Source organism: Rhamphochromis longiceps, linkage group LG15 (assembly GCF_057381845.1).
Source record: "Rhamphochromis longiceps isolate RC_006_pf linkage group LG15, R_longiceps_female_GT1.1, whole genome shotgun sequence".
Taxonomy (NCBI): domain Eukaryota; kingdom Metazoa; phylum Chordata; class Actinopteri; order Cichliformes; family Cichlidae; genus Rhamphochromis; species Rhamphochromis longiceps.
In genome coordinates this window covers 25,535,879-25,560,144 of record NC_140571.1, presented here as the reverse complement: position 1 = coordinate 25,560,144, position 24,266 = coordinate 25,535,879, and the positions used below count along the sequence as shown (strand labels likewise).

The window sequence follows — 24,266 nt, the reverse complement described above, 5'->3', positions numbered from 1 at the left end:
TGTCTGCTCCCCTCAAGTCCCTGAGCGGGGAATTTACTCTTTATCTTCCTCGCTGCTCCTGCTCTCCTTCCTCTCTCCACCTTTCTCCTCCTCCTCACTCTCGCTGCTGCTGCTGTCGTTGTCGTCGTCTCTGTCGTCGTACGTTTTCTCCTGTTCAGTCTCAGCCGCAGTTTCTCTGCTGGACGCAGTCGTCAGCCGATTCTCAGGAGAAGCTGCCGCCTCCACAGACTGTTTTGTTGTCTCTTCAGCTGCCGGCGGACCATTTTCTGGAAGCGTCTCGTCGTCTTCTGTGATGACCTGCTGCTTCTTCCACATCTTGGCCATGGCGAGCAGCTTGAGGTTGGGCTGATTGGCGGCGTCCTCTGGAAAGATGTAATCGTAGTACTCTTCCCAGCCAGCGTCCGACTGATGGGATGGAATTATATCAGGACAAATAAGAACGATCCAATTATTGTAAATTAGGTTTTTAATTAATCCATTAGTTATTTTTGTGTATAAAAAAAAAAAAAAATCAGTATTTGAGAAAACATTTCTGGTGGCTGTCACCATCCAGCTGTGACATTGTCCATCTCTTACCCCATCCTCGGCAGTCAGCTTCCTCCTCTTCTTCACCTTCTCCGGCAGCAGCTTCCTCACCCGCTCTCTAGTGCTGTCTGTGCCGAACTCCTTCTCGAAGTCTCTCCAGGACTCGAGCAGCATCAGCCTCTCCTCCTTCTCCTCGCAATTCCTCATGCTCCTATTGGCCTCCTCATAGATCTGCCGGCACTTCTGCAGTCGGTCGGGGCCGTCCACCGACAGCTCGAACTTGGCGTAGCTGATCCAAACCTGCAGGAGAAGAAGACGGTAAGCACAGAGCTTGATGGCTGGCAGGTCACACGAAAGCCATGAAATATTTTTACTATAGACAGTTTGTTAGATCTGGGATCAGGTTTGTGGAGTGCAGCTCTCACCTTGACGTGCTGAGTGCGCTGCAGTAGCCTTTTGTAAAGGTTTCTGGTGTTTTCAAACTCTTCCTGCTCAATCTCAAAGTCGATATAGGACTTCCACAGAACCTGCGGGCATAACAGACGTGAGTGCACTGAATTCATCAGCAGGGCAGCAATGTCAAGCGTGAGATAAGAAGTCGAACATATTTCAGTGAAAATGAAGCTACGGGAAGGTTTTTAAAAGAAATTAAAATAAAGGATCATTTTACAAAATGTTACGATTTTTAAACAGAAACCTAGCTTGACTTTGATCTCACTTTGCTTCATGAACACTAATCCAGGATTACATGAAGCTGCCTATCAACTGTTTAGTCTGGGTTCCTGTCCTATGAATGGAGTACACTGTAGGAGATGGATTACTGTGACAGTAAAAACTGATGATGAAATGTGATGTTCACAAAAATCACAATAAGAAGCTTTAAAAACAGTCGAATAAGTTCAAAACCTGAACACCACACTTGAGTGCGTCACTGTGACGCACCCACTGTATCTCACTCACCAGGCTTCTTCTCCTCTTCCTTCACATGACCCCTGATTTAAAAGTATTCCAAAAATAGGTAAGAAGGCATTTCTTTTCCTCCCATCATTAAAATGCTATTTAACTTTCGCCACCAGGGGGCAGCATTTGTGTGAGAGGTTTCCAGTTACCTCTGGCATGTCCAGCCGTGGCTGCCCGATGGCGAGTTCGAAGATGGCCCGAGCCCGCTCGATGTCTCCCAGGATTGTCTCCAGTTCAGCAAACTTGATCCAGGTGGTGCAGTTTTCGGGGGTGAACTCGAGGTATTTCTCGTACAGCTTTCTACAGCGGTCGAACTCTCGCAGCTGCAGCTCCAGCTCGATGTAGCCCTTCAGCAGTTTGTTCTTCGGGCATTTCCCGATCGCCGTGCCCTGAGGAGAGAAATACTGATGAGAAGAAGGCGGACACAGACGCTGATGCCATTCTTCCTGTGGAGCCAGTGAGTTACATTCATCTGACTGAACTCTGCATAGAGCAAGAGGGGCACTGGAGGCGAGGAAGAGGAGATGCCTTTGTTCTGCAAAAGTTTTCTTTTTGCAGTTCTCATTCCGTTTTCTTTCGCCTGATTTTAAGTTTTGCTTTTATTACTTTAAAAGACACTTTTTGCTCTACCCCCATCCTCTGCAAAAAGACTGATACAAGAAAGTATGAACGGAAGCTCGTTTTTTACTTATTAAGTCACCCAAAATGTAACATAATACAGCACTCTATGCGTTCAGTTTACATCTGACTGCACAACGTGTGGTGGTTTTGCACGTGCATCTGAGGAATCTTACCATGATCTTTCTGGCTGCCTGCAGGTTCTTCTGTCGGATCTCAAACTGAGCAAAGAGCAGCCAAATCTTAGCAAATGTGAACTGAAACAAAACAACGACAGACACAATCAGGTGAACACCTTTACACAAGAACACCTTTACTATAATGCATGAGTGGTTTCACTGAAGAGGTGCGGCCTTTAATGTGTAAATTACCTTCTTGTGGGGGATGAGTTCCAGACAGGCCTGATAAACCTGCCTCGTTCTCTCGGGATCCTGCCATCACAGAGTTTTGTTTAATCGCACACATCACTGTCAGACGTCTCGTTTTACATTTCTTTACAGCCTGGTTATGTCTGTTGCTTGAGAACATGATTCAGATCTGTGTCCTTTACTTTGTTGGAGGTTAACAAGATGCCGAATGATGGACCCACCTTGACCTCGAGCTCCTCATACAGACCGTAGTTGATCCACAGGTAGATGTATCGCCTCCAGTGTCTCTTCTCCTGGATGGGTGGGATGTTGGCGATGGCTCTTTCATAGACATCTCTCACCGTATCTGCGTCGGCGTCGCTCTCCACCAGACGGAGGTAATCGAACCAGGCGTCGTAGTTGTGTGGATTCGCCTGGGATTATGAGTGTATGATTTATTTTTTTAGCATTTCATTTTCCCCGTAACTTTCCCAAACAGCAGAGTAGGTGACATAAAACCTGCAAGTTAACAATTAAGCGAAAACCCCAAATACGAAGCCTATTTTGTTTCTTACACCAGTACAGAGAAAACAAACCAATCAGGGCGTTAAATCTGTAGACAAGGAAAATGAACCCATCTTCCTCCTTTGTTCCACTTTCTACAGATTTCCAGACGTAATTCCTTAAAACTGATACCTTAACTTCCTCTTCGTACTGGAACCTTCGCTTGCTGACGATGACATCCTCGATTCCTCTGCGGTCTCCAAACTTCTTCTCAAACATGGTGTAGTTTTTGAAGAGCTCCTGTGCCTGATGTTTAGGGATTCTGTCCAAAGCGTACTTATAGATCACCCGGACTCGCTCGAACTGCAAAGGTAGAGAACAAAAGTAAATAAATACATTTCACAATATGATCTCCAACAAAATGAAAGCCAGAAAGAAGTTTGAGAAGTATAGCTGCACTCGCCTCCTTCTGAGTCTCCTCAAACCTGGCGAAGGCCACAAAGAGGTTTTCATCTACATGTTCCTCCCCAAAGAACTCCACTGCCCGCTCGTACACCTTCCTGCCGTGGGCGATGTAGCCGTGCTTCTCTTCGAAGCGAGCGTACTTGATCCAGTTTTTCACCTCAGGGTGAACGATGACAAGTGCAGCGACGTTAAGGCAAACGCACCATCACAAAGGTCGTGAGATAAAACAATCAGAATAAAATAATAGCATGAATAAAGTGTTCAGCAACAGTAAAGACAGCTAGATGGAGGTGGAGGATGAAGAAAACTGGGGAGAAATGCTCCAACAGAAGAGATGGTTCTGTGTGGCTTGTGAAGCCCCGACCACACACAGAGACGGGGAACCAGGTGAGGCAAGGAAAAGGCATTCCTCAAGGTTAATCAGTATTTTAGGGTTTATTCTTCCACCTTGAAGGTGAGTTGATAAAAAGTGATATTATAGTTTACATAAACATATAAAGAGGAAGTCTGACAGCAACCTCTGTTGTCTTTCAGAGAACATAATTTGTAGCTTTGAGAAGAAAACAGCCCTGATAATAATGAACTCAGGCTCTGTGGGACGACTCAGACCATCACCCTGATCGCGCTTTTTGTTTCTGTATTTTAAAGTTTTATTATATTGTTTGAATTTAACTGTGGGGAAACAATTCCCAGTATCCTGCATGTTAGTAAAGCAACAAAAGGATATATCGCTCATAAATGGTGCGGGCTTTCTCCACCTCCTTGTAGCGCAGCTCAAAGTTGATGTAAGAGTGCCAGGCCTGCTCTTCAGGCTCCCATTCCATCCATCGCTCAAAGACCTGCCTGCAGCCGGCGATGTTTCCCAGCATCTCCTCCATGTAGGTGTACTTGTACCTGTGCAAAGGAACAGCATTCAAAATATTACACACAGAAGATTTAACAAAAACAGACAACAGATGCACAGCAAAGACTCTCCATCAGAGCTGTACAATCACAAGCAGACTCACACTCACACACGATGCACTTTTCAAAGTTTAAAACACATTGTTTACGTCCGATTACATCTCAGCTACTCTATTGTTAGATAAGCGTCAATAAAGTATCAGCCAACAAATGCATTTATTTAATCTTTAACTACAAAAAAGGACTGAAAATTGTGACTGTGCCACTTGTCAAAGCCTGCTGATATTTTAGAAAACAAAACAATCAAGAAATAAATAAAGCAATTAAATGATTTTTAAGTCCTACCAGAACTGGTTGACTCGGGGGAGGATGGTGATGGCTCTGTCCCAGATGTTGCGGGCATGGTTCACCTGGCGGCTTTTCATCTCTATCTCGGCGTACTTTAGCCACAGAGTGACGTTGCGATGATCGACATCTAGCGCCCGCTCGTAAATGGAACGAGCTCTGAAACGAGGGTAACCGTTGGTGAGGTAAAAGTGGACCATGCAGACACATGGGCATGAGAAATATTTCTAAAAAGTTTACTAAAATGTTAAAAGATGTGATGACCAATTCCACTTATTTCAGTACGACCAAGACTAAGATGTTTGTGATTGGACCCCTGCGAAGTTGTAGCCATTTAATATTCTGACTTTCAGCAGATTTTGCCTCAGTACCTCTGGATCTCCTTCAGACTTTCCTCCCATTGTGCGTATTTGATCCAGTTACTGATGACGGTCCGGTTCTTCCTGATGTTGTCCTCAAAGCTCTGAAAGAAAAAGATATTCGTCATGTCCAAAAACTATAAAAACATATTTGTGTATGCTGGAAACATCTCAAATTTTCCGGTTAGATTAAAACTACAAACACATTTGTTTAACTAAACATGATTATTAGAGCAAAAGTAAAACAAGAGAGCAACACACTTCAAATATTTTATGCTGGCTTTTTAAAACATAAATAAAGCTGTTAAAAATTCTTGCCGAAAGGGCGGTATGAGTAAGAGCAATGTGAACACTACCAGCAGAGAAAATATGATGGAAGCGCTTACCTTCCTCTTCCTCAGTTTGTAGTCATTGAGCTCCTCCTGATCGGTGATCTTCTGTTTCGGTGGTGGTGGCAGGAGTTCGAGCTCTCTCTCTTTGGCTTCCCTTAGCAGCTGCTCTGCAGTGATCTGAACCTCTGCCGGAGCTTTATTCTTCACCTAAAACACATCACAAAATACAATTAGCGTGAGCATAAAGTTGGTCTTTCTTCTCTTCCCCGCAACTGGTCATAGCAGACAGCTTCTCCCTGAACCTGCTTCTGCTGGTTCCTGTTAAAATAGAGTTCTTCCTCCCCATAGATACCAAGTTCTCCTGATTGTTGGAGTTTTTAATCGCTTATGTTACCTTACAATATAAAGCACCTTGAGGCGACTGTTCCATCATCATCTTATTCTTCTTTTGACTCCTCCCTTTAGGACAGCGGTCCCCAACCCCCGGGCCAGTACTGGTCCGTGAGTCGTTTGGTACCGGGCCACGAGAGTTGAAGCTCAGGTGTGAAATGTATGGTTTTCAGGGTTTTTATCGGTTTTCAGCGTTATTTTGTTATCGTTTTTATCGTTAACTCTGTTTTCCTGGGTCTTTTCAGGTGTGTTATGAATAAATCTTCTTTTTTTCCCCGGTACCGGTACTAGTTTTATTTTGTTGTATTTATCCGCAACACCTTAAGGCCGGTCCGTGAAAATAATGTCGGGCATAAACCGGTCCATGGCTCAAAAAAGGTTGGGGACCGCTGCTTTAGGAGTCACAAATGGCTCATTTATCCCCATTTCACCCTATGCCAGCATCATCCTCTGTCATACCAACCCTCTGTATGTCCTTCTTCACAGCATCCATCCATCTTCCTCTTTTCCTCCTGCCTGCCAGCTCCACCTTCAACATCCTTTGACCAGTATATCCACTAGCCCTCCTCTGCACATGTTGGAACCATCTCTGCCTCTAACTTTGTCTTCAAAGTAACTGGTGAGAGCTGTTTCTGACCTTCAGCTCTGCTTCCTGTGAGTTTCAGTCTCCAAACCGTGCATCACTGCAGGTCTCACTGTCATCTTGTAAGCTTTTCCTTTCTCATTTGCCTCTATCATGTCAGAAATCACCCCTGACATTCCTCTCCACCCTGCTTGCACTCTCTTCTTTACCACTCTTGCGCATTGTCCGTTGCTTTGGATGGTTGACTTCGGATACTCAAACTCATCCACCATCAATTCCTCTACTGCTTTCAGCTTCACTGGTACACCCGTCTCCCTCTCATTTACACACATGTATTCTGTCTTGCTTCCATATACCTCCAGAAGCTCCCTACTCTCAATACAGATCACACTGTCGCCTGCAAACACAATCACAGTCCACACAGTCCTATTACTATAATAGTCATTTTTCAGAAACTGCATACATGTTTAAACACATTTCTAACTTTAAAGACACAAAGGAACGCAAATGTGCCAGATTTTAAATCTTAATATAAACAAGAATAAATTAAGCACACGTAAAACACATGGAAGCCAAAACAAAGCAGAGCGTGGTGAAAGTTTACAGCTAATGTAACTTGTGTGAAACTCAGACCACAGAACTACCTGTTAAGCAGGTAAAATACCCCTAAAACTACTACAGTGTAGCACGTTTTTGTGAGTAACCTTGGCAGTGAAAAGATGAGATTAGATTTTAGTTCTGCTCCGTTAGCCCGAGTTCTATGTTAGCATTAGCCTGGAGCTCTGATACTGCTCTGTTCGCTTACCTTCGCCACCTTCGGTATCCGCTGTTTCCCTGCCGCCGTAGACGCCATTCTGATGGCAGGTTTAACCAACAAACAACGTTAAAAACCTCACTTAAACTGTCCCGACAACTACCGAACGGCGCAAAAAGACAGCGAAACGTTTCCGTCTCACCGAGCGTCAGCCACCATGACAGTAACCACAATGCCCCGCGTCTTCTTCTTTGTCTTTTTGTTCAAAACGCAGACGTGTTGCTGCCATCTACCGTTTGTTCGCCAATGCCATTTTGAATAGTTCATATGTACGTTGTCCGATATAGAGAATATATTCACTATAACGGACTTCAGTTGAGTTCATTTGTCCAGTTTAAGGAAGTTTTGATGAAGACTAAAAACTCGTTTCTAGACTGATTTTAGTTCTTTAAAAGGTTGCTTTATGACTTCCGGTTAAACCGCGGGAGTTCTGGCGTTACGTTACTATGGCAACTGGGTTTGGTTTCTTTATAGGTGAAAACAGTGAGCTGAATTCATTTATATTTATTTACTATTTCACCTTCTTCTATCCACCAGCCTGATATTATAGTTTATTACAAAAGGGCCGTCTTTTGTCTGCTTTAGTTTTGTTATTACTATTTATCCATATAATACGGGTGACGATGCAGGCTGTAACCTCAGACAGCGCCCGGGAGGAAACCGTGACCGTGAGGAGAAGCGAGTCCGCGGACGCTGAAGAGATAGACGGCCTCATTAGTCCATCTGCGCAGGCGGTGTTTGGAAGAGTCAATGTTATTCATCTGCTGTGAGAAAAGTTTTTCTTCTTAAACATCTCAGCAGCAGAGTTTAGACCGTAAACTAGATGCTCTCTGCACACAAACACACCTACAAGCTGAATAAGTTGTTTTAAACACTGTTAGATAATTATTTTGGAATTATGCAGTCTCTGAAAAGATTTCTATCGTCTCTTTGATATATAGCTGTGATATAACATTACTGTTGTTCTGCACAGACTGGTGGTTTATTCTTGTCTTAAGTGTAATGTCTAAGCAAATGTGAGCAAATAAACAAGAATAGAATAGTGTAATATCTATTCTTGTTTATTTGCTCACATCAGTTTTCATGCTGAGAACTGTAGGAGAATTATAGTGTTGGAGGGGATGGGAGTTAGGTCTCGAAAATCTCTCTGCAAATGATTGCAGTCGGTCAAAGTCAGACTACAACTGTTTGCCGAAAGGTTGCCTCCTATCAGGCGACCTGTGCAATCGCCTGGTGATCAAAAGTGTTTGTGAGAGCTTCAGGCAATGATTGCTGATTGCACCACAAGTGGCAATCAGTTGTTTTTCGTTTTTTTGTTGTTGTTTTTTTGTTGGGGGGGGGGGGGGGGGGGGTAACTTTGTAAAGCTCTGGGTTAGATTTTTTTTCTATTTTTATTACACAGTTGAAATTTTTTCATAATGTCAGGTAACATTATCAGAGAATGGTGGTGTGTGGGCTTACGCCTCTTGTTCATAGTATTCAAAGAATATTTTTAATTTATTGTATCAAAATAATATTGCCACACAAAATTTAGTAATACGATGATATACTGATTTTTTCCCCACCTCTAAGGGCAGTGTGGTGCCTGCTATGGGGGCTTATACATCCCCAAAACACCTCACCTAAGAGGGATTCACACGCTTTAACCACCTCAACTGGTGCTCTTCTCTCAGCTCTCCCACTTCCACCTGGCGGTCATAGCAACTGCTTCAAACTATTTCTTTCAGTTTTCCTTTGGAGGATCCAAGAGGACCAAGTTGTCTCTGATAACATGTGGTGGATGCCACTCTCTCATCACAGTTATGTGGTGATTAATGTAGACATCTGTGCTCTCAGTTAATTTCAAACCCTTACAGAGACCATCACTGAACTTTCTTGTCATGTTTGTTCAGAGAGAAAGCTAACCTGGCTGTGACTCTGACCAATGAAAAGGGCGACATCCTAGGCCACGCTTCCTTCTTTGATCACCCTATTGGAGATCTGGTGGATCAGACGCAGTGGGAAGCTTTCATGCAGGAACACTTCAGTGTTGGACAATGCACAGTCTGTACCTTTTATTCACTGATTTTAACATAAGGTTTTCATTAAGTAGAGACAATTAACATCTGCTGGAAATAATGTGGCCAAGTGCCCATGCTCTGCTTAGATGAAATGAAATGAACTGAGCTCACACCTGCAGTGGATTAAACTGTCATCTTTCTGCAGCCTTTCAACACACTTTTCCTCCACCTTTTTGTGGCACGGCCGAATTTCACCACAGCAAGTGTGAAAGAGATAATGAGGTATGATAAAAAAAAAAGCCCTTTTTAAAAAAATTCTTGTATCATTCGATGAGATTCATATATCAGTACAAGGGAGATACTACAATGCACTTTGATTAGAAGCAAGCACAGTATGCACGTCCTGAAAGCTGAATGCATTATGTGTAAAATGATCATTTTTCTTGATGCGCTTTGTTTCGCAGGGCCATCTTTAACGCCATTGCTGAGCTTGAATACGTCTGTCTGCTCAGCCCACACGTTGGTAGTTTAGGTGATTTCGATTTAGCAAGTTAAATTCTATAATTCACTTAAGCATTAATTTCCAAGAGGCCCATGCAGGTGTTTTTTGTGCTTGCAGAGCCAGCGCTGGATGAAATATTTGAGCCGTTGGAGCGTGTGACCGACCCCGGGCCTCAGTGCTTGGCACTGATCTGCCACAGAAAAGCTCACTGTTCCCGGCCTATTGTCCGCGTAGCCAGGTGATTTCCACTGATTCCTTCCCAGGCTACTAAACAGTAGAGTAAATAAAAGAGCACTATATGTACTATAAATAAACATTTATTCACTTGAATTTTGATGTAAGATGTGATGAAGAACTCATAGGAACTAAGATTCTATGAGCACAGCAGTTTATTTCATGACTGAACTTACAATAGGCTGTTAAATAATGCTTAAGAGTTCTGGCACAGAAGATGCAGGTTTAACCAAGGATGTTTTTAGGAGTGGTAAACGTAGAACTGCCAGAGAAAACAGAGAAAATGCAAAACAGACAGAAGGAACTTCAGGAGAACAGTGGAGCCAGCTCATTACCTTTTCCAGTGACAAGGGGAAATTAAATAGCTTTCCTGATCCATAAATTCTTGCCTTTGTTAAGGATTTTTCTAAACCTGTCATAAAGTGCATCTAACAAGGAAACAACTTTATAAGTAGATAAAGTTGATATAACTTTACAGCGCTTTGGCATATTATTAGCAAGCTGTGATGGAAAATTCAACAGTAATTACAATGAGGGTAATTATATATGTATGTATGTATGTATATATATGTGTGTGTGTGTGTGTGTGTGTATATGTGTGTGTATGTATATATATATATATATATATATATATATATATATATATATATATATATATATATGTGTGTGTGTGTGTGTGTGTGTGTGTGTGTGTGTGTGTGTGTGTGTGTGTGTGTATATACCTCCCTGAGCAAAAGTGATCATTCCACAGCACACCTGGTAAAGTTAAAGCTGAATTTATTTTCTTTTTGGCCACCAGGTGGCAGAAGAACTTTCTCTCAGTAGTAGGAAGTACAGAGGGAAGCTCCACATGTTTCTTTGGCAGACTTTTTGCACCAGATACCCTTCCTCAGACATCCCAAGGGGATCTGGGGCTGTAGGTCTTTTGCCTGTCACATGAATGCGTAAACCACTACACTACATAGCTGCACTGAAATGTTAGAAATGAACTGTTTTATCAAACTTCCACAAGATATTACCTTCTTATTTGTGTCCACCTGATGAATTGTACCTTTTACAGTCTTACATGATATGGTACGGTTGCTTTTTTCCTGTGTTGTGTTATCTTTATCTGTTTTCTGTGTCGTTTTAAAAACTGTAGATATGTGAATGTATGAGTAACCAGATCTGCCTACAGGTGCAAATGAATAACATGAACCCAAAGCTAAATCTAAATGTAAAATCTTAATCTATGATCCAAAAGTGGATAAAGAGTGTTTGTACAGCTGCAGGGGTGATGATAACTGTCAGGCATCAGGGTTCAGGTTCACACTGCACAGCAGAAATAGAATAATAGAAATAGTACATTGACTGGTGATCTTTTTAAGTGTAGGTGTCTCCATTTTTCCATTTTTCAGGGTTGAGGATCACAATGACATTATACCTCTGTTTGATGAGCAGACAAACCTGCTGTCTATCAGTCACCAGCCGTTCTTCCTCGCAGCGCTCATTGAGGCCGAGGAGCATCACACCGCTGTTTGCGAGGTTTGTTCCATGTTAAAGATTTTTTTCTACTCTTAATTTTGGGTTAATCCTTGATTCACCCCCCCGTGTGTGTGGTTCTAAGCGTCTCATGTGTTTCATGTGTGTCTAAAAATATTGTAATAGCAGCTTTGTGATGACGAGTGACTATCAGAAACCCCGCTAGGGTTCATTCCCTCGGGACTTGGGAGACGACAGATCCTCCTCTCCCCTCCCCGCCCGTTGGGCTGACATGTGTTTGTGGCAGCATATGGCAGATACGAGCTGATACCCAGCCAAAGCATGCTCTCACTGAACATATTGTGTCCAGACATCTGAAGCATTTTGGGCTTTTTATCTGATTATGTTCAGCGCAATCCAACATTGTCCCAGAGGGTTTTTTCTCTTCAGTCCACCGCACGCCAGAAACTGTTTGTGAAGCTGCAGAATGTGTCGTTCAGTTATTTCCAGCTTACGTCCTGTTCAGATGGTCTGTTAGTGATAAAAGCTTGTCTACTTATGATCAGCAACCAAAACCAGCAAGACAAACTCGGTAGCTGATGCAGATGTGCACAGAAAAAATGCCATCTATTTTTAGTCCTGTTGAAGTTGAGAACAGGAAATGTGAAAGTAGCTATTCAGTGAAGTTTTAGGTGTTTTTTCAGATGCTATTTGTAAAGTCAGGAACCTCAGAATTATTTCTAAACCTAAATATGAAGCACGTCTCATTTATTGAGCGCCTGGTGAATGCATTCAGGAACACAAGTAAAACAATATAAAAACCTGATGAAATTTCTGCTTCTGGGCAGCACCTTCTAGAGATTATCTACACACATCAGGGTTTCTCCTGGCTCACAACTGGTCTTTGGGGTCAAGACAGAAAGCTTAAGCTATGAGTCTGTGTTATCTTATTAAATGTAAGACTGAGCATTCTTGCGGTCATTTGATAAAGGTAAATCAAGCCTCAGACGCAGACTTTTGTGTTGGCAAGAAAAAAAGGAGGAAAAACAGAGGAAGCCAGGAAACCAGAATAAAACAGGAAGTGATAAACCACTGAGAGAAAAAGAAAGCAGTGCTACATTAGTATGATCATACAGCATGTGTTTCTTCTGTAGATTAATGGAGTCGCCGTTGGCTTCATCTGTGCCAGTGCTGATGTCAACCTGAAGTGGCTCCTTGGCAGATTTGAACTGAGTGAGTTTGACAGTTTGATCAGAGAGCAGAAAACAAAACATCATAAAGTTCCTGCTCAGTCTGATGAAGATGAACATAGGCGGGCTGCAGAGCAGGTAAATAAACCAAACCTATCTCATATCTGAGAAATGATTAAACTTTTCTTATTGCTCCAAAACACTCCTAAGATGTTGGACAGCAAAATGTGATCACTGCTCAAAACAATATAAAGATGTGGAAATTAAGATGAAATGAAAGAAGCACCCTTCTCTGTTTGTCTATCTAATCCTTCCTTTTTTATTTTTATTGCTCAGATAATTTAAGAACAGATGAACACAGTCGTACTATACAGTCTGAAGTCTGTTTGTGTTTGTTGTCACACATCTCAGCAGGAGGAGGCTGAGATTTCAGAAAAATCCAACACCTTCTGTATTCAGATCTTTGTTATTGACAAGAATTATGAACTGAGGTAAGCTTTCAGAATAAAGCTGACATTTAAAACCTTAAAACCGACAGCAAATACTTCAGATAAGTGTCCTGCGTGTATCTAAAACCTGATGTATTACATCATTACTCTGAGCTCCACATCAGTGTGGCTGAGTTGCGTTTGAATCCTCACCTCATTCCCCTTCTTCCTCTCCAGGAAAGTGCCCCATTTCCCTGTGCTGGCTCTTTTCAATGAAGGCACAAAGCCTTCAGAACTAATCTTTAAAAACACTTAAAAACCTTGTGATTAAGCGATCCACTTCCTTATCACCATCACAGATGACCTTTTTTCCTCCCACACGATTCAAATGCAACATTTTCTATCCAGCACACTGCGCTGAGCATGCGTGTTTGTATGGTTTATATACTACCAGATAGGGAAAAATATGGCGATATTGGGAGGATGTCGAACAAAATGCGGTAATTTGCAAAACAAAGAGACAAGCCATATCACCATATATATCGAGTGTTGCAATATAACAAAAAAAAAAAATTATTGTGATATATAGGTTTTCTTCCATCACCCAGCCCTACTTAAAGTTGAGCATTTCCATTTGTACTGTTGTCACAAAAAAGTGCCGTCAGAGTTAATTCTTTTATAAGACATTCTACTAAACCACTGGCAAAGGACTTTTTTACTTGATGCTTTTAATGTTTGCGACTGGTCCCACACATAAACATGGACACACTCTGGATCCAGTTTTGTCACATGGTTTACCTGTTTATAACCTTCAAATGTACACGCAAACATGAGTACATTACCCCCCGTTCTTCCCTCTTTACACGGGTTGTCTGTCTATTAGAATTTTTTTTTAATTTTATTGATTGCTTTTAAAGTTTTAAATGGCCAGGCCTGCCTACCTGGCAGGGCTGCTACACCTATACAGTGCACAAAGGTCTCTCAGATGAACTGACCAGTCACTCCTTGTTTCCCCATGTCAAGACTGAAAAACTGGGGGGACAGAACTTTCGCTGTTGTGGCCCCCAAATTATGGAAACGTTGCCCCTCCATATATTAGGCTGGCCCCAACACTTGAAATTTTCAAATGACTTTTAAAAACAAACCTTTTTTCCAAGGCGTTTTTTGGGGGTAGGACCAGAGTCAGCTTGTAGTCAGTTTTAGTCAGTTTTTGGTTGCTTTTGATCTTTTTTACTTTGTTAATTTTATTTATTTTATACTTTATTGTCTATTTTAATCATGTTTTAATATTTACTGATTCATTTTTTATCTTTTTTTCATGTATTTATTTATTTTATTGCTATTTAATTTTCTTTGTCTGTTTAATGTGTGGTTTAACTTAACTTTTATCACAGTTTTTTACTGGAACGCACTTTGGTCAACCATGTTGTTTTTAAAGTGCTCTATAAATAAAGTTGGATTGGATTCATGGACATAAAATTTTGGTCCACTGAAGGGGTTGTTTTGTAATGCAAGCTGACCTCTTTTTTTTTTTTTTTTTTACACCTACTGAATGTCTAGTGTTGACATCTGTAGGACCTCTGTGTACGGGCCATATGCAGTTGTTGTGGACAACTTTGTTTTTATAATGCTTCTATAGGCTCTGTAGACCCATGTTTTCAGAAGGTGGAGAGCATGTTCACTGTACAGAAACAGTTAAGTGTAAAGGAATGCAGAGTAGGAATCCCTGGTAGATTTGGAGCAGAAATGTCCTCAGCTTGTCACAGTTTGCAAAATGTGCGCATAGACAAATACAGTTGAGCATATAGACCAGTACGCACTGGCACAAACTTCTCATACTTCCCCTTGCAACGTCTCTCAGTCCTGCTACCGATCACAGCCAAATTCACTTCCTCTTAAAATCCTTAGTTCTTCACAATAAAATGCGGGACTGCTCTTTTAAATCTCAGAATTCTGACTGTTTCTTCTGAAAAAATTTTTCTCAGAATTCTGACTTTAATCTCAGAATCCTGGAAAAAAAAAAAAAAACATGTCCCCACTCAGAATCTGATAAATTCTGAGATTTAAGTCAGAATTCTGAGAAAAAATAATGCTGAGGAAAAAGTCAGAATTCTGAGATTAATCTCAGAATTCTGACTTTTTCTCAGAATTCTGACTTTTTTCTCGGAATTCTGGAAAAGAAGGAAAAAAACAGGTGCCCACTCAGAATTCTGAGATTGAAGTCAGGATTCTGAAAAAAAAGTCAGAATTCTGAGATTAAAGTCAGAATTCTGACTTTTTCCTCAGAATTATTTTTCTCAGAAAAATCAGAATTCTGAGGTTAACTTTAATCTCAGAATTACGTGCCAACTTCTTTTTTTCCCCATTGCCCCTAATCCTCTTCTGTAAATTTCACCTTTGAACATGGATTTCAACAATTTCATTATTTCATTTGAATAAATTACCATTTTAACCTGGTTACAAACAAATAAGTTGATCAATTAAAAAACAGGCAAATGTAAAATAAAAAAAAATATTTTTAAAAACCCACATGCACTGACTACATCGATAGGCTAACAACACATAACAAATTGTGTTTGTTTATACATAATCCATATTCATATGTATCATATTGATAACAACAATGTTGATATTGATAAATAAAAACATATTACATTTATAAACTATATCAATTTCCTGCACCTGTCATAGACGTCCACATGATGTGGACCTAATTAGTCTTTTATATGTATTGTAATTACATGTATGCATGTGTGCATGTGCATATAGATATACATACCCTGTACAGCACTTTGGTATGTGAAAACCATACTTTATAAATAAATTATTATACTGACTTATTTAATTTACATATGTTATCCTCCCTGCTTGTTGTGTTGCCTGCTTTATTTTTCCCAACACTGTTTTCTGATTTTCTTGTGTTCATTTTTGGATTTTAGACATTTTGTGTCACTGCGATTCCTTTTGTCTTTGCTTTCATCATAAGCATCTAAATTTATGTACATTTTAAGTAAATACCTGAAATTGTAGTATAAAAACACTTTAAGTCATAATCCAGATATAATAAATTGTTTAGTAAAGAATATTGGCTATGTAAGTGATGTGCAGGCCATGGAAAAGTAAAGTAAACACAGCAGCTAAAGTTATTAAAAGGTATGAGGCAACTTCTGCAAAATTCACAGATGTCGACTGTCAGATATCACCGTTTAAAAATGGGAAAAATATTCAGAAATATTACATGTTTTAATTAAAATATGTTTCTCACTTTTTGGAGGCTGTGACTCGGCAGCGCTGGTGGCAGCCGTCCAGAGCTACATCAGTCATATGCCGCGTTAAAGCAGGGAGAGTGACTGTTAGTTGGCTCCCGCTGAGCCCCCCTCACCGCCGCCTTACCTCCCAGCTGTTACTGAATATGGAGTCGAGTCGCTTCCTGCCGAGAGTGAGCACGTTATTAATGAGAGCAATGCTTAAAGTGACAGAGAGCTGAAGGCGAGAAGTCGAGCTGGAAGCAGCGGGCAGATTGGTCGGACAGTTGTTCCACCACAGTGATCACCAGTTTGGCACAGACTCGTAGTTACACTTAACTTCCTCTTCCTCTTCTCTTCCAGATCAGCGGACTTTATTCCTTTTCTGTTCCAGGTTTTCCCCGTGAGTATCATCTTTGCAAGTTTAAAGCTCTGTCAGATGTTCTCTACGTTATGTCAGTGACCCCTGGTTTTTCGCTAGACCTGAGAGTGGTTCACATGCCTGAAAATGTTTTTTTTTTTTTAAGTACATTAAAGCTTTTTTTTAACAAGTGAGAATTAACTTTCCAAAAGTTTCAGGCAATTAAGATGTTTAGTTATTTATTTTTGAAATTTATTTTATTTTAGCAATTTTTCAGTTGATTTGTAATTGATGATGTGGAAAAACAAGAAAAAAGGGCAGGGAACAACTACACTTGGTAATCAGAGAAACTTTGTCTGGAAGTCTCCTAGTCAATAACACCGAGCCACCCACACTTACTTACTTAAGAGGTGGCTATACCAAATGTAGCAACTAACTTAGCATTAGCATTTTGGCCACAGCCAGGAACCAGCTAACCCTCAGTTATGCGCTAACACTAGTTGTCAGCTTCCATAAACCATATGGGTCCAACCCACAGGCACTGCTAATAAGTACTAATTAGAAACAAGCTAGTAAAATACTAGAATTTCACTCAACAAAGCGAAGTACAAATTTCTTAGATGGTCTGTTCCGAACAGAAGACCAAAATCGCAAGGCTGCTCAGTACAACCTGCCTTGAAGTTGTGCTGTTTTGATGGCTAGGCCTGGAGAGAGAAGAAGAATCAATTTGATTTGGGGTTTTTGATCATTAAAAACTGTATATAAATAAAAATTGTATTACGTTCCTAAAACAAACAGAAATCACTGCATGGCTCTGATAGGTGCTCCACAGTTGGACGGGCACTGTAACAGGATGTGTCCATTGAAACAAATCAGTTCATGGAATTTCTTCTCTCCTAGATTTTACACGATCAGCTGTAAGTGGCATTATTGCAAAGTCGAACGGTTTAGAAACCACAGCCACTCAGTGACAAAGTGGAGGACCATCTAAAGTTACAGCGCTGAGCTGTATATTGCATAAAAGTCACCAATGCACTGCATCCCAAACCTTCTCTGGCATTAACATCAGCACAAAACTGCACCCCAGGAGCTTCATGCCGAGCATGGCCGTGTAGCTCCTGTTGGTGTAATTTGTAGGTGGCCCAGTGTTTTTGTCCATATATGGATTATTGTTCAGTTGTTGATGTGTGTTATCTTTGTTTGTGCAGGACCAGAACTTCTGCGTTATCACAGTTCCAAATCTGTCCACTGAGTTCCCCCTGTTGCAGAACTTTATCAGGGTGCCGTCAATTCCCACCAGCTTGCCGCAACATGAGCTCTATATCTTTCACCGCGATGGAATCAGGTAAATCTCACAGCTCAAGTTTTGTTTGTTTCCCAAAATCACAAATGAACAACACCGATAGTGTATTTGAACCTAATGACTCTGTCACTTTTAACATTTACATTTCCTCTAATATCCACTGGTGTGGTCTTCTGCTTCAAGGTTCAACATGTTTTGCAGTCAGAGACGCTGTGCTGCATACCTTCGTTGTATTGAGTGGTTATTTGTATTGATTTAAACTCATTGTATTAAATTACTGTTGCCTTCCAATCAGTTCGAAGCAGTCTGGCCAGTCTGACATCTGACAGCCACAAGACAGTTTAACTCAGAAAACTGAAGTTCACTGTATATTTTCTCTTTTTCTGACATTTTCTGCAAACCCTAGAAATGGTTGTGTGGGAAGACCCCTACTAAATCAGCAGTTTCTGAAATACTCAGACCAGGCTGTCTGACACAACAGCCATGTCACATTCAGTGACTTAACCACATTTCTTCCTCCATTATGAATCTCTTTTTGAACTTCAGAAGGTTGTCGTGATCATTTCTGCAGCCCTACATCTATCATGTTACTGCCGTGTGATTGGCTCGTTAGATACTTTGGTTAGTGTAAAGTTGAACTTCTGTACCTAATAAAGTGGCTGAGTATGTTTAGTGAAATTTGAAAAATCATCCATGTACTCCTGCAGTGCTGAGCCCAAGAGATCAACACATTCTTTAAAACAGCATCGATACAGAGCATGAACTGTTCAGTCATTTATAGTGATTATACCATGAAATCATTTATGAAGTCTCAGAGCACTATAGAAAGCATTTCCACAGACTCTTTAAGTGTTTTTTCCCCACAGGTCTTTGAGCGTGAGGCCAGCCGTGGCTCTGGACCGCTCTGCTGTCTCTGCTCTGGTGAAGGATCTGAGTCTGAATGAGTCTTTGCTGCAGGACCTGGACCGCTACTACGAGACTGGCTGTGACCAGGTCAGCCAACAAACACTGTTATTAACACACCTGCAGTCAGATTCACAAAGACAGACCTCAGCTGTGCTTTAGATCAGACAAAGACTCACACATTTAGATATATCTGCAGAAAATGAGTTTCAACTACAAGTTGAAACAACTCGTAACAAGTTCTGTTTAAATAAGACTTTGACAAAACTGGATATGAAAATCACTTTAATATCAAGGTTGTATTTTAAGCAAAGAGGAACATCTACTTCATCTCATCTGTGAAATCAAAGAAAAAATTTTGTGACTCTGAGATTAGCTTATTATGTTTGTAACTCCTGATTTTCTTCAGCCTTTGTGTAACTCTCTGAAGTAAAACTAATTAATGATGATCCTGAAGCAGTAGTATCTGCTTTCCTTTCATTAAAGATGCTCCAGTGTGTCCTCTGCTAAAGGAAGCATAAAAGCACCTTTGCTTACTGTTTAAAGAAGTCAGACAGCTCTTATTACAGCTGCCATGCAGATACTTCAGGGTCATTTCATTCATTCCAAACCTTTCTTAAACTAACTTGACTAACTTGACCGCAGTTCCAAAATTTAGGAAACATGGATGTTAGACAGGGAATGTTGGCAGATAGGAGGAAACAGGTAAGAAGAGCAAACAGGAGGTAATACAGGTGGAGGCAGGCAGGCAGAAAACTCCGCCCTGCGCACCAACACAAAAACCAAGAGTTAAAAAAACAATATCATAAAATCTGAAACACATCATGAGATAAACAAAGTCAAACAGAACTCCAAACCCAGAGACAACAACAAAGGGTTAATATAGTAAATTTAAGGCGGGTAAGACTCTTTTTGCTCCCCTTAACTTTAAAAAATGAGATGGTGATTAATTTGGACTGTCGAGTGTAACTGGAGCGGTGTGATGATTGTCTTGGAATAACGAGGAATATTGGCTCTTGTGCCAGGGAACAGATTGGTGAGAATTCAGCTGAACGGATTTTCCTCTCTGACTGACACCCCAGCTGTCACTGCCGCAGCTCCAACACTGATAATTACTTCTCAAATGAGAATGCAGCCACTTCATGTGTATTCATGGCACTGGTCTCAGCTACAAGTAAAGTGCACTCTTCTCGTGTGTAGTTCAGTGGAATCACGGAAATTTGACGTGTTTTTGTTTGGTTCACTTGTTCCTCAGGATGCCGTTCCACTGCAGGCCTTCGTCGCCCAGGCAGAAGCAGAGTTAGTTGGGATTGTCATCATCAAGGACGAGCAGGTACTAGAAGTCTGGTTTATTAGTAAAAGTGTGAAGTGTTTGACCATTTAAACCCCCATTCTGCCTGAAAGGAGTAAAAAGATTTCTAATAAAAGGTAAATGGAGTTGCCAGCGAGCTGTTTTAAACACTAGCCTGGCTTTTCACTTCTTCTCTGACTAAAGAGCTGCGCTTTATATGATTAAAGTCTGGAATTTTTTTTTCCGTTAGGAATTGTGCTGCATGTTCATTTTTATGCTCCATCGATCTGCCGCTTTTATTTGTTTTTATTTATAATTTTTAATGCTAAATGGCCAATTAGGACACATTGTGGACATGGGATACTTGCAAAAACAAAAAGCCAACCTTCAACAACAACAGTAAAAACAATTAAACAATATAAATAATTAAGAAAATATTCTATTAAATAAAATACTAATTTGAAATAAGATAAAATAAACAATAAATAAAAAGACAATGTACAAATAAAATTAATTAAAGTTATATTAATAGCTTTAATTAATTCTTAATAATGTAGCTATTATATGACATGGCATACCAATACTTCATGGTCTAATAACACAGTAATAGGCAACAAAGGCAAAAGAACTGCAATAAGCAAAATGTACAATGTAAAAGGAGAAAAACCTAAAATATTACTCCTGAAATTTGTTCCTCTGTCGTCAAGCTCACATGAATCTGTGTCTTTGTCAGGACATCGAGTACATCCGTGCTCACTACAACATCGAGAGCTTCATCTACTTTAGCCACCATGGCTACGATGAGCACGCTCAGATACTCCACTTCGTCCTCAAAACCACCGTCCAACACTTCTCCAAGAACTTCTTTAAGGAGGTTCTCCGGCAGGCTCGCAAATCCTGCCTGTACCACCGAATCTACCCCCCCTACCACAGCCAGGAGGTGAGTGCACGGGGCTTCCAGGTCCTTGCTTAGCCCTTAACCACTGGGCCACTTCCAGCTGGGGTGCAAGGCTGCTCATTAGTGTAACAAACTAACGAGTGCACACTGTAAAAAGTGTTAAAAAAAAAAGACAAATCCATTTTACACAGATCATGTGACTATAAAACCCCAGTCTAGGTAGCAAGATAGTGCATGTACAGGTAGCCAGTAAAGGTACACAATCAGTCTAGATGAGATGTGTAAAACATAAGGCCCAGAGGCCAGATTTGGCCTGGGAGTCCGGCCCACAGGTTGGCTTTGGAAAAGGAGTGCATATAGATTTTTAAGTTTCAACTGTGTTTTCATAAGCCAGTTTTTAAAGACCACCTCCCCAGTTTCATTCATACTCTGCAGAGGAAAGTTCCTGTTTTTTTCAGTAAATGCTAAGGAAATGTCTGTTTTTTTACAGTAAGTCCACATTAACAAAAAACAAAAGAAAGATACAACATTTTGTGTAAATTAATAAAAACTTTACACTTTGAACTACTAGAACTTTTTCTCAATTTTGCACATTTACCATGTAGTTTCACAGGTTCAACCCACTTAAGATCGAAGTAGGCTATATATGACCCACGCAACATGTCCTCATCCCATCACGTAACATACCGACGCTATGTTACGGTATGTCGGTTTGTTATGCGTTCTGAGGCATGAGAGCCCTTTGGAATGAATCTATACATGTAAATGTGTTTTACGTTCTGATCATGAATCACTTTGGAAAACACTATAGTGCAAATAGTGCAAAAAAATAGTGCAAATGTACAGTAGGACATAATCATTGGCTGAGTACTCTCTGTTGTTAATGGATTTTCAAAACATTTGCCTTCCTGTTTTTATGACAGGTGGTCTAATAAATTCGTTAAGTAATTCGTTAAGTAATTCAGTTTGTATTAGTTCTGTGTTGGATTATCACTGATTACTTTGACTTAAGTCACAGAAAGTCTGAATAAAGGCAGAATTAGATTAGATCATCCCTGCAGCAGGAAGGGAAAATAAGTTGTTGAAAGCCAGGAGAATTTTTTCACAACCCCGTAAAAACATAAATAAAACCAAATGTTTTTATACTGAGTTTTATTCATTTAATGGTTTCCTCTAATTCAGCAAACTTTTATTTATGGAGAGAGCAGGTTGGATATGGAATTGTGCTCGTGGCCGTCTAACTTGATCAGAGAGACGGGTTTGTGGTCGTGTTGCGCCTGTCAGCAGGTCATTTTTTACAGCAGGCTGCCGGTCCCCGAGGTCGGGGCAGCAGGTGTCGACAGCGCTGCCAGCTCAACCTCTCCACGCCATAATAAGAAATTTCCTCAACGTGTAGAGACCTTCCACTTCCTCTGCTAATTAACTTCCACAAACAAGCACCAGATTGGGTGATCGTGATGTGAAAATGGAATAATGGCAGAAGATAAGCAGAGGGATTTAAGCTGTGCTTGGGCAGCGTGTGTCAGTGGTGTAACGCTTGTATCATCTAACTCTTCACCCGAGCTCGTTATCACCACGTAGCTTTCCAGTTGCACCCCCCCCAAAAAAAGCCCCAAACTGATTGCTGTTTAACCTCCGATGGGGTTTTCCCTTTCTGTGCTCACTGACTCCGTGCCCTCTCTCTCTGCACTCAGAATTCCTGCGTCCACCATCTGCATTATGTCCTCAACTGCGCCGTCCCTGTCTGCCCACGACGCCAGATCATCTACCCGCTGGAGGAGCTTGGCATCAACGCCCCGTCTAGGCGGCTCACAGAAGACCAGGTGGGCACAGCAGCAGGCTGACAGGAAGCCTCCTGCCAGGGAGTTTAGATGGCAGGGAGCACAGCAGGGTGCGCATGTGGCCACCAGGCGGTGCTGTTTCAAAAGAGTTCAGACAAACTGTAGGTATGCAAGAGAAACTCACTGCTGGAGGATGAAGTGCACAGTTTGATGGAATGAACGTTCATGTTTTAGAGATGCTTCTGAGCAGCTTTTTCCCCCACACCTACAACAATTTATCACATTCACTTTGAAACAAATGTTTTTAAACTACTCTACTGAGGATTAACTACAAAAGTCCTCCCACATTCATGTGCAAAAAAGCATGATGGACTAATCAGCACACCGTGTTTGGCTCAGAAGATGAGATTTAGTTTTTTAACTTTTAGGGAAATCCTTTGAGGATTTAACTGTCTCAGGCTCAAAGCTGTGTACACAAAAGAGCCAAGACTTCTCAGGTAAAACCTCACAAACACATCCAAACTGTTAAACCTCCACTCAAAATAACAGATGATCATTCAGATAACACCTAGAACCAGTGAAGATTTGTTGCACCATTCATAAAAAATGTAGTGTGTATTTCCAGTTGTGCTCCAGTTTTACAGTTTTACTGATGAGATGAAATGAAATATCAGGATACAGTAAAGACCTGAGATTGTGGCTGCAGTCGATCTTCCTACTTCTTTGTCCTAATTCACTCATTCAGATATGAAACAAACAGTGTTCAGCCCCACTGTCACCCTGAACTGGATAAGTGGAAGGAATGTATACTAAATCTTTGTACACTTACATTTGCTTGTATTGAATAGCTCATAAGACTTTATAAGTGGTCAGTTCCACATTACCCCAACATGGTTATAAGAAGCATGAATCAAGTAAACCTTTTGTTGTTGTTATAGAAACGTGGAATGAGGTCATTTCTTTTGTTTCTTGTCATTGTGAGTCCATGTAAACAAATATGCCGTGTCACAGATTGCCCTTCCGATTACTTCACTGCCTCTCAGCGTTTCCATCCATTGCTGGAATCAACCTCAGACATCCTTCGAACTGGCATATATTGATTAAATTACATCAGAGAACTGCTTAAGATCGGACATCTGTGTTGTAGTTTTCCTCCAATTCTATCTTTGTGGTTTGCTTTTTTGTGTTTTAGTGTTTGATAATGTGTTTAGAGTATTTTAGGGAAGGACAGATTGTGTCTGACTCAGTGAAAAGGGTTTAAGGTTTTGTTGAATGAGTGACACATTCTGCCGAGGACATCGATGATTTGGTTCCGAGAATGGCACTAAGGTTTTTGGTATGTTTATTGTTCCAGCATCTTCTGTGGCTTCAGTCTTATAGTCTCAGTCTTCTGTCTGTTCATGTAATCCCAGACTGACTCCATGATGTTGAGACCATGCCCTGAGGGGAGTCAGACCATCTGTCACAGGTCTGTTCTTGTAACTAAACATACAAATGAAAGGAAAACCAGCACAGAGTGTTTCA

General features: G+C 40.9%; 2 protein-coding genes across 3 annotated transcripts in view; one reads left to right on the top strand and one right to left on the bottom strand.

The window, feature by feature from the left end:
* Positions 1–18: 18 nt before the first annotated feature.
* Positions 19–7,350, bottom strand: crnkl1 (crooked neck pre-mRNA splicing factor 1). Its single transcript, XM_085382211.1, has 14 exons — positions 7,137–7,350; positions 5,413–5,565; positions 5,039–5,130; positions 4,668–4,826; positions 4,147–4,313; positions 3,418–3,596; positions 3,147–3,317; positions 2,693–2,884; positions 2,475–2,534; positions 2,280–2,360; positions 1,635–1,874; positions 951–1,052; positions 577–825; positions 19–405 (listed from the first exon to the last, which is right to left on the bottom strand). The coding sequence occupies exons 1-14, from the start codon at positions 7,182–7,184 to the stop codon at positions 34–36; spliced, it is 2,265 nt and encodes a 754-aa protein (XP_085238337.1). The 5' UTR covers positions 7,185–7,350; the 3' UTR covers positions 19–33.
* A 249-nt stretch (positions 7,351–7,599) lies between these two features.
* The window catches only part of cfap61 (cilia and flagella associated protein 61), a 51,392-nt gene continuing 34,725 nt past the window's right edge, over positions 7,600–24,266 (top strand). For both annotated transcript variants that reach the window (XM_085382185.1, XM_085382184.1), the window contains exons 1-14: positions 7,600–7,911; positions 9,038–9,188; positions 9,351–9,427; positions 9,610–9,677; positions 9,765–9,885; positions 11,279–11,405; positions 12,497–12,670; positions 12,944–13,023; positions 16,569–16,608; positions 17,775–17,911; positions 18,736–18,862; positions 20,028–20,105; positions 20,797–21,003; positions 22,656–22,784. In XM_085382185.1, coding sequence (XP_085238311.1) covers positions 7,769–7,911; positions 9,038–9,188; positions 9,351–9,427; positions 9,610–9,677; positions 9,765–9,885; positions 11,279–11,405; positions 12,497–12,670; positions 12,944–13,023; positions 16,569–16,608; positions 17,775–17,911; positions 18,736–18,862; positions 20,028–20,105; positions 20,797–21,003; positions 22,656–22,784 — 1,659 coding nt within the window. In that variant the 5' untranslated portion in view covers positions 7,600–7,768. The remainder of the gene's footprint in view (positions 7,912–9,037; positions 9,189–9,350; positions 9,428–9,609; positions 9,678–9,764; positions 9,886–11,278; positions 11,406–12,496; positions 12,671–12,943; positions 13,024–16,568; positions 16,609–17,774; positions 17,912–18,735; positions 18,863–20,027; positions 20,106–20,796; positions 21,004–22,655; positions 22,785–24,266) is intronic.

Bases quoted from the DNA above. Each gene is read 5' to 3' on its own strand.
- crnkl1 (XM_085382211.1), bottom strand. From the start codon at position 7,184: ATGGCGTCTACGGCGGCAGGGAAACAGCGGATACCGAAGGTGGCGAAG. The intron at 4,314-4,667 runs GTAGGACTTAAA...TCCTTTGCACAG, and splicing joins CCCCGAGTCAACCAGTTCTG to GTACAAGTACACCTACATGG. The intron at 826-950 runs GTGAGAGCTGCA...CTTCTCCTGCAG, and splicing joins AGCGCACTCAGCACGTCAAG to GTTTGGATCAGCTACGCCAA.